The sequence below is a fragment of the Leopardus geoffroyi genome, chromosome A1 (assembly GCF_018350155.1).
Source record: "Leopardus geoffroyi isolate Oge1 chromosome A1, O.geoffroyi_Oge1_pat1.0, whole genome shotgun sequence".
Taxonomy (NCBI): domain Eukaryota; kingdom Metazoa; phylum Chordata; class Mammalia; order Carnivora; family Felidae; genus Leopardus; species Leopardus geoffroyi.
The window spans coordinates 21,981,459-21,996,181 of NC_059326.1; the positions used below are offsets into that span (position 1 = coordinate 21,981,459).

The 14,723-nt window shown below is 37.2% G+C and overlaps 1 protein-coding gene across 6 annotated transcripts in view; it reads right to left on the reverse strand.

Moving 5' to 3' along the window:
• Positions 1 to 14,723, reverse strand: part of LOC123597101 (histone-lysine N-methyltransferase SETDB2-like) — an 89,443-nt gene that overhangs the window by 50,251 nt on the left and 24,469 nt on the right. For 5 of the 6 annotated variants that reach the window (XM_045475501.1, XM_045475473.1, XM_045475444.1 and 2 more), the window contains one exon: positions 10,773 to 11,336. In XM_045475501.1, coding sequence (XP_045331457.1) covers positions 10,773 to 11,336 — 564 coding nt within the window. The remainder of the gene's footprint in view (positions 1 to 10,772; positions 11,337 to 14,723) is intronic. The other variant, XM_045475484.1, reaches the window with a different exon arrangement.

Genomic DNA, 14,723 nt, shown 5'->3' on the forward strand with positions numbered 1-14,723 from the left:
AACAAGACACAAAAAAGGGCAATATATAATGATACACGGATCAATCCAAAGACAGGATACAGCATTGTAAATATTAAAGCACTCAACATGGCAGCCCCTAAATGCATAAGGCAAGTTTTAACAGACATAAAGGGAGAAACTGACAGTAATACAATAATAGTAGGGGACTTTAATATCCTACTTACATCAGTGAACAGATCATCCAGGCAGAAAGTCAATAAGAAAACTGTCTTTTTTTTTTTTTTTTTTTTAACATTTTATTCATTTTTGAGACAGAGAGAGACAGAGCATGAATGGGGGACGGTCAGAGAGAGAGGGAGACACAGAATCGGAAGCAGGCTCCAGGCTCTGAGCCATCAGCCCAGAGCCTGACGTGGGGCTCGAACTCACGGACCGCGAGATCGTGACCTGAGCCGAAGTCGGACGCCCAACAGACTGAGCCACCCAGGCACCCCAAGAAAACTATCTTTGAATAACACCAGACCAGACGGACTTAAGAGATACACATACACAGAACATTCAAGCCAAATACAACAGAATACACATTCTTTCCAAGTGCACATAGAACATTCTATAGGATAGATCACATATACCAATAAACAAGTCTCAATAAATTTAAGAAGACTGAAATCCTATCAAACATCTTTTCTGACCACAATGGAATGAAATTAGAAATCAATTACAAAAAAAAAAAAGTGGAGAAACCATAAACATGGAGAGGCTAAACAATATGCTACTCAACAAGCAATGGCTCAATGAAAAACTCAAAGAGAAAATTTAAAAATACCTGCAAACAAATGAAACCCACTGGTCCAAAATCTTTGGGATGCAGCAAAAGAAATTTTAAAAGAGAAATGTATAGTGATCTCAAGAAACAAGAAAAATCTCAAACAATTTAAACTTACACCTCTAGAAATTAGAAAAAGAAGAACAAGACCCAAAATTAGTAGCAAATAATAAAGAATAGGGCAGAAATAAATGTAAAAGAGACTAAGAAAAAAAAAAAAAACAGACAAGATCAATGAAACCAAGAGCTGAATCTTTGAAAAGAAAAACAAAATTGATAAACCTTTAGCCAGATTCATCAAGAACAAAAAGAGGATCCAAATAAATAAAATCAGAAATGAAAGGGGTGAAGTAACAACTGACACTACAGAAATACAAAGGATGATAATAGATAAGAGACCACTATGAAAAATTACATGTCAACAAGTTAACAACCTAGAAGAAATGGGTAAGTTCACAGAAACATATAATTTTCCAAAACTATATCAAGAAAAAGAAAATCGGAATAGTCTGGTTACTAGTAACAAAACTAAACTGGAAATAAAAAAACTCCATTTAAAGAAGAGTTAATACATATTCTCAAACTATACTAAAAAACAGAAGGGAAAGGAAAACTTCCAAATACATTCTATGAGGCTAGCATTATCTTGATACAAAAACCGAATAAGTATATTACAAAAAAATGAAACTACAGGCCAAGATTCCTGATGCAAAAATCCTCAACAAAAGATTAGCAAACCAAATTCAACAATACATTAAAAAGATCATTTACCATGATCAAGTGGGATTTATTCCTGGAATGCAAAGATGGTTCAATATATGCAAATAAATCAACAGGATACTCAACATTAACAAAAGGATAAAAATCATAGGATCATCTCAGTAGATTCACAAAAAGCATTTGACAAAATTCAACATTGTTCATGATAAAAAAAAACTCTCAACAAAGTGGGATTAGAAGGAACATACCTCAACATAACAAAGGCCATAAATGACAAACTCAGAGCTAATATCATACTCAGTGGTGAAACCTGAGAGCTTTTCCTCTAAGATCAGGAATAAGACCAGGATGTCCACTCCCACGACTTTTATTCAACATAATACAGGAAGTCCTAGCCACAGCAATCAGACAAGAAAAAGAAATAAGAGGCATCCAAATTAGTAAGAAAGAAATAAAATTGTCACTATTTGCAGATGACATGATACTACATACAGAAAACCCTAAAGACTCCACCAAAAAAACTACTAAAACTGATAAATGAATTCAGTAAAATCAGAGGATACAAAATCGATGTACAGAAATCCATTGCATTTCTCTACATTAACTAATACAAAGAGAAATTAAGAAAGCAATCTCATTTACAATTGTACCAAAATAGGGATGCCTGGGTGGCTCAGTTGGTTAAGCATCTGTCTTTGGCTCAGGTCATGATCTCGCGATTTGTGAGTTTGAGCCCTGTGTCAGTCTCTGTGCTGACAGTTTAGAGCCTGGAGCCTGCTTCATATTCTGTGTCTCCCTCTCTCTGTGCCCCTCCCTCTTCCTCTCTCTCTGAGATAATAAACATTAAAAAAAAAAGTTGTACCAAAATAATAAAATACCTAAGAATAAACTTAACCAAGGTGGGGGGGGGGTGCCTGGGTGGCTCAGTTGGTTAAATGTCTGACTTCAGCTCTGGTCATGATTTCACAGTTTGTGAGTTTAAGCCCCGCATTGGGTTCTGTGCCGAAAGCCTGCTTCAGATTCTGTGTCTCCCTCTCTCTCTCTGCCCCTCTTCTGCTTGCACCCTCTCTCTTTCAAAAGTAAATTAACATTAAACAAATTTTTTAACGTTTTTATTTATTTTTGGGACAGAGAGAGACAGAGCATGAATGGGGGAGGGGCAGAGAGAGAGGGAGACACAGAATCGGAAACAGGCTCCAGGCTCTGAGCCATCAGCCCAGAGCCTGACGCGGGGCTCGAACTCACGGACCGCAAGATCGTGACCTGGCTGAAGTTGGACGCTTAACCGACTGCGCCACCCAGGCGCCCCTAAACAAATTTTTTAAATGGGGCGCCTGAGTGGCTCAGTTAAGCATCCAAATTCGGCTCAGGTCATGATCTCCCAGTTGGTGGGTTCGAGCCCCGCATCGGGCTCTGTGCTGACAGCTGCGAGCCTGGAGCCTGCTTCGGATCCTGTGTCTCCTTCTCTCTCTGCCCCTCCCCTGCTCGCACTCTTTCTCTCCCAAAAATAAACATTAAAAAAATTTTTTTAAAAAACTTAACCAAAGTGAAAAACCTGTACTCTGAAAACGACGGATGAAAGAAATCAAAGACAAATGGAAAGATATTCCATGCTCATGGATTGGAAGAATATTGTTAAAATGTCTATACTACCCAAAGCAATCTACAGATTTAATGCAATCCCTGTTAAAATATCAACAGCATTCTTCACAGAACTAGAATAATCCTAAAATTTGTATGGAACCACACCCACACACCCACACAGCCACACCAAAAAAACAAAACAATCTTGAAAAAGAAAAACAAAGCTGGAAGCATCACAATTCCAGGTTTTAAGTTATACTACAAAGCCGTAGTAACCAAAATAGTATGGTACTGGCACAAAAACAGACACACAGGTCAAAAGAACAGGATAGAAAGCCCTGAAACAAACCCATGATTATATGGTCAATTAACATGACAAAACAGGCAAGAACATGCAATGGGAAAAAGACACTCTTTTCAACAAATAGTGTTGGGAAAACATGATAGCTACATGCAAAAGAATAAGACTGGACCACTTTCTCACATCATACATAAAAAAATAAAATCAAAATGGATTAAAGACCTAAATATGAGACCTGAAACCAAAAAAGTCCTAGAAGACAGCACAGGCAGCAATTTCTCTGACATCAGTTGAAGCAATATTTTTCTAGATATGTCTCCTAAGGCAAGAGAAATAAAAGCAAAAATAAACTATTGGGACTACATCAAAATAAAAAGCTTCTATACAACAATGGAAACCATCAAGAAAACTAAAAGACAATCTATTGAATGAGAGAAGATATTTGCACATGACATTATCTGATAAGGGGTTAGTATCCCCAATATATAAGAACTTACACAACTTAACACCCAAAGGACAAACGATCCAATTAAGAAATGGGCAGAAGATATGAACAGAATTTCTCCAAAGAAGACATATGGCTAACAGACACATGAAAAGATGCTCAACATTACTCATCATCAGGGAAATGCATACCAAAACTACAGTAAGATATCATCTCACACCTTTCAAAATGGCTAAAATCAAAAACACAAGAAACAAGTTTTGGTGAAGATGTGGAGAAAAAGGAACTCTCCTATACTGTTGATGTGAATGCACACTGGTGCAGCCACTGTGGAAAACCATATGGAGGTTCCTCAGAAAGTTAAAAACTATGATCCAGTAATCGCAGTACTAGGTATTTACCCAAATAATAATAATAATAAAAATACTAATTCAAAAGGATATATGCACCCCTATGTTTATTACAGCATTATATACAATAGCCAAATTATGGAAGCAGCCTAAGTGTCCACCGATAGATGAATGGATATAGAAGAGATGGGATACATAAATATATGTGTCTGTGTGTGTGTATATATATATATATATATATATATATATATATATGTAATGGAATATTTTTCAGACATAAATACAAATGAAATCTTGCCATCTGTAACAACATGGATGGAGCTTGAGAGTATAATGCTAAGTGAGATAAGTCAGTTAGGTAAAGACAAATACCATATGATTTCAGTCATATGTGGAATTTAAGAAACAAAGTAAATGAGCAAAGGAATAAAAAAAAGAGAGAGATGGGGTGCCTGGGTGGCTCAGTCGGTTAAGCGCCTGATGCTTGGTTTTGGCTCAGGTCATGATCTCACCGTTAGTGGGTTTGAGGTGGGCATCAGGCTCTGTGCTGACAGCATGCAGCCTGCTTGGGATTCTCCTTCTGCCTCTCTCCCTCTCTGCCTTTCCCCCACTCACGTGTGCATGCACTCTCTATCTCTCAAAATAAATAAATAAAACTTAGCAGAGAGAGAGAGAGAGAGAGAGAAAAATCAAGAAACAAACTCTTAACTATAGAGAACAAACTGATGGTTATCAGAGGGGAGGTGGGTGGAGGAATAGGTTAAATAGCTGATGGGGATTAAGAGCACACGTATCATGGGGCGCCTGGGTGGCTCAGTCGGTTAAGCGTCCGACTTTGGCTCAGGTCATGATCTCTCAGTTTGTGGGTTTGAGCCCCGCATCAGGCTCTGTGATGACAGCTCAGAGCCTGGAGCCTGTTTCATATTCTGTGTCTCCCTCTCTCTGACTCACCCCTGTTCATGCTCTGTCTCTGTCTCAAAAATCAATAAACGTTAAAAAAAAAAAAAAAATTAAAAAAAAAAAAAAGAGAACATGTATCATGATGAGCACCGAGTAATGTATAGAACTGTTGAATCGTTATAATGTACACCTGAAACTAACACTGTATGTTAAGTACATTGGAATTAAAATAAAAATCTTAATAAAAAATTAAAATGCAAGACAAAAAGCCCCAGAAATCTGTTGCATTTCTACACACTATTAACAAAGTAGTAGAAAGAGAAATTAAGAAAAAAACAATCCCATTTATAATTGCACCAAAAGGAATAAAATATCTAGGAATAAACTTAAGAGGGGGCGCCTGGGTGGCTCAGTCGGTTAAGTGTCCAACTTCAGCTCAGGTCATGATCTCGCAGTTTGTAAGCTCAAGCCCCACGTCAGGCTCTGTGCTGATGGCTGGAGCCTGTTTCAGATTCTGTGTCTCCCTCTCTCTCTGACCCTCCCCCGTTCATGCTCTGTCTCTCTCTGTCTCAAAAATAAACGTTAAAAAAAAAAAAAACTTAAGAGATAAAAATCCTATATTCTGAAAACTATAAAACACTTATGAAAGAAACTGAAGAGGACAAAAACAAATGGAAAGATATTCCATATCCATGGACTGGAAGAATTAATATTGTTAAAATGTCCACATTACTCAAAGCAATCAATCTACAGATTCAATGCAACCCCTTTCAAAATACCAATAGTATCTTTCACATAGACAGAACAAATAATACTAGAAGTTGTATGAAACCACAAAAGACTCTAAATATCCAAAGCAATCTTGGGAAAGAAGAAAAAAGCTGGAGGTAACCCAATCTCAGATACCAAGATATACTACAAAGTTATAATAATCAAAATAGTATGGTACTGGCAAAAAAATAGACACTTAGATCAATGGAATAGATACAGAGCCCAGAAACAGATGTGCATTCACATGGTCAGTTGATCTTCAACAAAGGAGGCAAGAATATACTATGGGGGAAAGACAGTCTCTGCAATAAATGGTGCTGGGAAAACTGGACAGCTACATGCAAAAGAATGAAACTGGACCACTTTCCTACACCATACACAAAAATGAACTAAAAATGGATTAAAGACCTAAATGTGAGAACTGAAACAATACAACTCCTAGAAGAAAAACATAGGCAGCCACTTCTTTGACATTGGCTGTAGAAACATTTTTCTAGATATAGCTCTTGAGGTAAAGGAATCAAAAGCAAAAATAAACTATTGGGACTACACCAAAACAAAAAGCTTTTGCACAGCATGGGAAACCATCAACAAAATGAAAAGGAACCTACTCAATGGGAGAACATATTTGTAAATGACATACCTGATAAGGGGTTAATATCCAAAATAGGCAAACCTCACACAACTCAAAACCAAAAAACCAAATAATCTGATTAAAGAATAGGCAGAGGACCTGAATAGACATTTTTCCAAATAAGACATACAGATGACCAACAGATGCATGAAAAGATGCTCAACATCACTAAGTATCAGGAAAATGAAAACCAAAACCACAATGAAAACAAACAAACAAAAACCACAGTGAGATACATCACTTCACACCTATCAGAATGTCTATGACCCCACAGAAATAACAGGTATTGGTCAGGATGTAGAGAAAAACACTATATACACTGTATATATCATCTCTAAAAATAAAACATTACATTTAAAAACTAAACTTTCAAAAGATTTGGTGCTACATCCTCTATATTTTTAAGTACATATATACCTACAAACAATATATTATACTGTTTTTAAAAATTCACTATAGTTATTATCCTACAACTTGCCTTTTTCATTCAAAATAGTGTTTTTGAGATTCATCTGTGTTATATACAAATGTAGTTAATTCCTTCTAATTTTCGGACAGCATTTAGACAAGCAATTAAGTTGCTTAGTATATAACAAAGTTGCTTCTAGCTTTCAATATTACGAACAATACTGCAGTGAACAGCTTATTCTTCTGCTTATGTGTAAGCACCTCTAGAATAGTATCTCTCAAATATTTTTGACTATGACCCACAGTAAAATACATGTTCTTCATGATCCTTTACAGGCATACATACTTCTCTGTGTATGTGTATAAACTGACACAGTGGCATGAAACTTTATCCTATGTATGATGCACTTGGTTTTTTTTTTTTTCTTTTTAAAGATTTTAAGTAATCTGTAAACCCAATGCAGGGCTCAAACTTAACAACTCCAAGATCAAGAGTCATGCTCTACCAAATGAGTCAGTCAGGTGCCCCTTGGGTATTTTTATTTAATTTAAAAAATGCTATTTACAACCGCTTTAATGATTTTACATCCCACTAAATCTGTAGCTTGGAAAACAATACTCTAGATATACTTAAAAGTACTATTGCTGGAAAGAACATATGCGTATCTTCAATTGCTATGTAATTGTTTGAACAACCCCTTGTGAAAAAACTGGTCTGGCTTTGTACAGTATTCTAGTTTTACAGTTATTCTCCTTTGGGATTTTAAGCTAACATGCCTGTTTGTGTCTTCCTTTACTTCTGATGAGACGTGTGCTGTCAATCTTTTTTTCTGATAGTGTTTGAGATTTATTCTGTACCTTAGAAACCTTTTAAGTTGCATCATGATGTATTTAGGTGTACATTTATCTTATTTTCCCTTCATAGTACATTGTAGGCTTTTTTCACTCTGAGGACCCTGGCCTTTCTTCAGTTCTGGAAAACTTTCAGCTATCATCTCTTTAAATGTTGCTTTCTTCTTCTTCTCAGATATACTGGAGTTTCTCATTTTATCCTCCATAGTTTTTAATCTGTAAATTATCTTCCCCATGTCTTTATCTGTTTGTATTCTGGGAGATCTCTTTCATTTTGCCTTGTAATTTACTAATGCTCTCTCCAGCTATATGAACTCTAACATTGAGTGTGTCTAGTTAGGGTTTGTTTGTTTTTTTTTAATGTTTATCTATTTTTGAGAAAGAGGGTGAGACCCAGAGTGCAAGCAGGGAGAGACAGAGACAGAGGGAGACACAGAATCCGAAGCAGGCTCCAGGCTCTGAGCTGTCAGCACAGAGCCCAAAATGCAGCTTAAACTCAGGAACTGCTAGATCATAACCTTGAGCTGAAGTCGGATGCTTAACTGACTGAGCCATTCAGGTGCCCCAATCTATTTAGTTTTTAATTTCATTGACCCCATGTTTTATTTCCCACATTTCCATTTTTTCATATATATATATATATATATTTTTTTTTTTCCCCCCCTAATCTCCTTTTCTTCATGGATACTAACATTTCAATCTCTGTGAACATTTTAAACATACCTATTTTAAAGTCTCTTTTAACCAGCTTCTGCATTTATCTCTGATTCTTCAGGTGTGAATTCTCCCATTTGTTGAGATTCACACTGTCTTTATGGTCCTAAACATCTCTGTATGCTCTGTATGAAATCATACCTTGGGGCACCTGAATGGCTCAGTCGGCTAAGCGTCTGACTTCGGCTCAGGTCATGATCTCACAGCTCGTGAGTTCAAGCCCTGCATCGGGCTCTGTGCTGACAGCTCAGAGCCTGGAGCCTGCTTTGGATTCTGTGTCTCCCCTCTCTCTCCTCCCTTCCTCTACTCGCATGCTCTCTCAAAAATAAATATTAAAAAATTAAAAAAAGAAATCATACCTTTCCATAAGGTTTACTCCTGGGTACTCCTTTATGTTGACTCCTTTCCCTGTTGCTCTGGCTATGACTATGGGTTTCATTACTCTGCAACCGGTTATTGTTAATCTCATTCCAGGCTTTGTGAGATAATTAGCCTGTTCCCAGTCCTGTAGAGGTCCCTGTTTCCATTCCCAGAGAACTCAGTGCCCACTCAATGCCATGCATGGGACATGTTTAATTCCCATTCCTGTAAGAGTTAGAAACCCTGGCCACAGTGCTTGTGTCCATTTCCAGATCCCAATGGGTTTCAGCCTTTGCTTTTGTGATTTCTCCTATAATTTCTGACCAATAGATGCAAATATGTATACTGGTGGCACATTTTATATAAAGATTAGTGTCCATGGTATTAAAGCAAAAATCGCATATAGCCAAGATTCTTTTAAAAAATCTCAAAAACTGACCATTAGGTAAACAGTGTCCAATAGTTTTTTTTTTTTTTTCCCTCCAGCACTGAGAGATTGGGGCTTGGCCACATGTAGTTAGATTATACTTAGAGGCAACGTTAAGACAAAAAACAACTTATTTTTAAACAAAATAAAACCTGGCACTGTGAGAGATTTCTCTCTCTAAAGAGATTTCTCTTTAGGCCTCTATGACAGGCCTAAAAAACTGAGCCAAACTGAGGTAACAGCAAATTCATGTATCTCATCTCACACTTCAACTAACAGAGAAAACGGTGAAACTACTATTTTCACTATTTAAATTATTTATTTCTCTCTCTCTTCTTCTTTTGCCAAGTACAGGTAGCTAAATTTGCATTAAATTAAATATGTATAATGCAACTCCACTCTATATATGCCTACCTACAAATACATGTATCTTACATACCTTTAAAACAAAATTTTCAAATTCCTAATATATTGGAATATGTTTTAATTTTTTAATAGAATGCCAATGTTATGAGAATACTAATTATAACTATTTATAAGGGGCACCTGGGTGGCTCAGTCGGTTGGGCAAATGACTTTGGCTCGGGTCATGATCTCACGATTTGTGGGTTTGAGCCCCACATCGGGCTCCGTGCTGACACTGGGAGCCTGGAGCCTGCTTCAGATTCTTTATCTCCCTCTCTCTGTCCCTCTCCCACTTGTGCTCTGTCTCTCTCTCTCTCTCAAAAATAAGTAAAATATAAAAAAAAAAAAAAAAAAAAATTTAATAAAAAAATAAGTGTTTATAAAAAAGCAGCAAAGAAATATCTGTAAAAGTAAAATAAGACATATAACATAATGATTAACAGTATGGGTTCAAACCCTGGCTTTTCATTTTGTTTGCACTATGATCTTAAAATTGGCTTCTCAACTTCCTCATTTGTAACACAGAAGTAACATTACCTACCTCAGAAGGTGTGTGAGGATTAAATAAAAAAGTGTATGTAAAGTGCTCGTCACAGTGTATGGCACTGTTACATGGCATTAGCTGGACTTGTTGCTATAATGATTGTGGTACCAGATTACAGGATATACTCATCCTTGGGAGAAAGAATTTTTAATTTTCTATTGTATTTGGCAAGCAGTTTTCTTTTTTCTTTTTTTAATTTTTTTTTTTTTCCAACGTTTATTTATTTTTGGGACAGAGAGAGACAGAGCATGAATGGGGGAGGGGCAGAGAGAGAGGGAGACACAGAATCGGAAACAGGCTCCAGGCTCTGAGCCATCAGCCCAGAGCCTGACGTGGGGCTCGAACTCCCAGACCGCGAGATCATGACCTGGCTGAAGTCGGACGCCCAACCGACTGCGCCACCCAGGCGCCCCTGCAGTTTTCTTTTCTATTGCTGGTGAGTGTATCTTTCCATTTTAGATCCTTGGTAAACAGAGTTTAGACAGACAGACAAACTGATACACAGCAGGACTTCTTGACAAGTACCCTACATTCAGAAGACGTTTGGAAATGCCATGTTTCTCTACTCACATGTCTATGCAGCCCTCAGAACAGTCACATGAATCAGTAAACATGTTGGAAAAGCTGTTTAGATAATATGCTCGTGGCCACATAGTCCTTCTGTACTTAAACTGTGGAAGCTTTCTATTGTCAATTTCATTACAGAAAGAAATGGGTACCGATTCCACTCCATTGCTAATATCCACATCAGAAACAATTTCTTCTTGTTTTGGGTAATTCCGAGTCAACTGAACATAGGTATTGAAAGAAAAGTTATCTGTAAATAAAAAGTTACATTCTGTCTCAAGCAGGTAACGAAAAACTTCCTCCACGTTTCGTAGACTCCTTCCACAAGGGGTTCTATAACTCACGTGGAGTGCTGAAGAATGAGAGTTTGTCTTTGCGTGTCGTCTTTGGAAGTGGCATTTGATAGGTAGCTGCAGCGGGTTTTCTCCCTTGAAGGTTAGTGGCATTTTCATCAGACAAGTTCTAGAGCAGTCATGACTTTGGTAACGTAAATTCAAAGATGATTTCTTTTCTGTAATGTATGCAACTTTATTTTCCAAAGGAGGAATTTCCTTCTTTTTTGTAGATCTGTTTAAAATTAATTATTTATTAGTATCTCAAATATATAGCACAATTCCCCATTTTTTAAAAAACATTGTACACTAAGGTGCAATTAGTTCCTATTATCTTCTTTTTAGACATAATACAATAAGCCAGACTCTGAAATACACATTTTACTTATTATGTTCTGTAGCCATATAGAAGTTATACCTTAGGGATTTTTTTCCTTTGGACACCAAATACATGGTGTCTACCTCTTCAACTGGGTGTCTAACAATTCGGTCCAATTCTGACACTATCTATCTACTTGGAGGCAGCATCAGCTCCCAGGTGTTAAAGAGCTCAGTCCCACAAGACTGTCCCCACTTCAGATGCCAAACACAAGTTCCAGGCCACTCAAACTTTTGACCAACCCAGGGGTTTCCACATGCTTTCCTCAAGTTTGATAATTTGCTAGAAAGACTCACTTTAATTACTATTACCAGTTTATAATAAGATACAACTCAGGGACAGCCAAATGTAAGAAGTGCATGAGGCAAGGTAAGTGGGAACAGGCACGGAGTGTTCCTACCTCTCTGTGTGCACCACCCTCCCAGCACCTCAAAGCATTTACCAACCAGGAAAACTTCCAGAACCCTGTCCATTTAGGGGTTTTTATGGAGACTTTATTATGTAAGCATGATTGATCAAATCATTTGCCAATGGAGATTATCTCAACCTCCAACCCTTCACCCCTCCCTGGAGGTTGGGAGGTAGGACTGAAGGTTTACAGCTTCTAATCATAATGTTTAGTCTTTGGTTGACTAGCCCCCACCCTGAGGCTACTCAGGAGCCCCTCATTAAGAGTCATTTCATTAGCATGCCAAAGACATTCATTCTTCAGCCGACTCCAAAGGTTTTAGAGGCTACACAGGATCAGAACAAACACCAAGTATCTTTCCTATTATACAATAACCTAATTTCAGAATATTCCAGAAAGTTTGATTACAGGTGTAACTCCGTGCTACAGTACCTATCAAATTTAGAGTTTATTTAGAGCATGCACTCTGAGGAATGTTACTTCTTCAGGCATGCTTGGGTTCGCTTGTAAGAAAACCAGTAAAGGCTAGCTAAAAAAATTACGAATTCATGAGGAATCCTTCAACAATTGTACCAGTTTTTTTCTGTAATATGTATTACACCTAGCATCATACTGACATATTTTAAAATAATCAACTGACATGAGAAAATGGAGAGGTTACTGAATTTAAGAAAAAAAAATCTGTGAAAAGACTCCATTTTTATGGAACTTGGGTTTTAATCTTTCTTCAGATACCTGAAGAAACTAAGTTTTGCTTTACATAGTATTTTCTATCTTTAGGTATCTGTTATTTATTATAAAAGTTATATAGGTATTTTAGAGATATTTTTACAATTACCATATAAAGCAGCACTATCCAATAAAACTTTCTGCATTGATGGAAATGTTTCATATCTGTGCTGTTCAATTTGGGAGCCTCACTAGCCACATGTGGCGAATTATTCAGCACTTTTAAATGTGGCTAGCATGACCAAAAAAAATTTTTTTTAATTTTGATCCATTCAAATTTAATTTTAATTCAAATAATTCAAATTTAAATAGGCACATGTAACTAATGGCTACTTACTGAAAGCAGAGACATGAAGTTCCCCATCCTCTTTCTAGCTATATAGCAATCCTTTGCATAAATTCCACAATTTATTTAACTAGTCTTCTGTTGTTTCCAATCTTTTGCTATTACAAATCATTATGTGGTGAATAACCTTGTGCATAACAATTTCATGCATGTAAAGATTATCACTTCAGAATACATTTCCAGAAGGGGCAGTACTAGGTCACAGGGTAAATGAATTAGTAATTTGTAAAGATTGCCTAATTGTTCTCCATGGGGTCAGCCCTTTGAGCAATTTATGAGAGTACCTGCTTTTGCAGAGCCTTATCAGACAATGGCTCTTGATGCTTTGGGATTTCTGACAATCTAATAGATGAAAGGATGTGCTAGAATGTATTTAATATAAACCTTTTAATGTAGAAAACATTTGTTTCCAATTTTCCTGTATGTTACTACTTTGATCAACATTCTCATACATAAATCCTTGACCAAATTCCTGATTATTACCTTAGGGTACATTCCTTTAAGAAGAGTTACTAGGTAACTAGAATACACATTTTAAAATAACCTCTTATTAATAAAACTTGCAAACTTACATAACTGTGTATTTTCTCATTAAAAAACCTGATACATTGGGGGAACCTGGGTGGCACAGTCAGTTAAGTTTCTGACTTTGGCTCAGGTCATGATCTCCCAGTCCATGAATTTGAGCCCTGAGTCAGGCTCTGTGCTGACAGCTCAGAGCCTGGAGCCTGCTTCAGATTCTGTGTCTCCCTCTCTCTCTCTGCCCCTCCCCCACTTGCACTCTGTCTCTCTCTCTCTCTCTCAAAAATAAACATTAAAAATTAAAAAAAAAAAAAACAACAACAACACAAACCTGATATATTGGATCCTCATATACTTGTAAGAACTGTAGAACTCTTAGCACATGATGCCTCCATCTAAACCTGTGCACTACCACAACAAAACTCCAGCAAGGCTTCTAGCAGCATAAGACCAAGTCTCTGGGATGACCCAAGCCCCCCCACTAACATGCCTGCCTAAGAAAGCTCAAGGCTGTCAAGACAGTTCATGGTTTCTTGTAGCCAAAACCTGAAGATAAGCTCCTGACCTTCCTTCCTTAGAACAGTTACTAAAAAAGGGCTTACAATTGTGAATCTTTCTTCCATTCCTCTAAGATGTGTATTTATCAACTACAACTCAAAAGTGCCTTTCTCAAGGTCCTGAAGGGCCTTCCTTTGAAAGTTAATCATCAGGAAGGGTAAGGCCTCTGTCTTCCAGTCTCTGTGGGAGGAGAGATCCTAACATTGATGATTCCCAGCTAGGACACATAGCTGGCCTCATAAACATTCACATTGACTCTTTGTAATTTTTCACTTGGGTTCCTCTCTTCTTCTATCTCTACTCCCTCATTTGCCTTTAAAACACTAGTCACCCCAGCATAAACTGGAATAGAGCTCAACTTTTTTCCTTAATATCAGTAGTTACTGCATAAAATGTTTTCATCACTTCAATGTCTGGTTTTGTTTATCTTTGACACTTGTTACCAAACTTCAGTAGTTATCAACATGTTGCCTATTTTACTTCTATTTTCCCCCCTCTTGCCCCACACTAAAACATGGGGTATTCTAAAGCAAATCCTAGACATTACATCTTTTACCTGAAATAATTCAGTATGTATGTCTAATAAATAAGGTTTTTAGGGGCATCTGGGTGGCTCAGTCGGTTAAATATCCGACTTCAGCTCAGGTCATGATCTTACAGTTTGTGGGTTCAAGCCCTG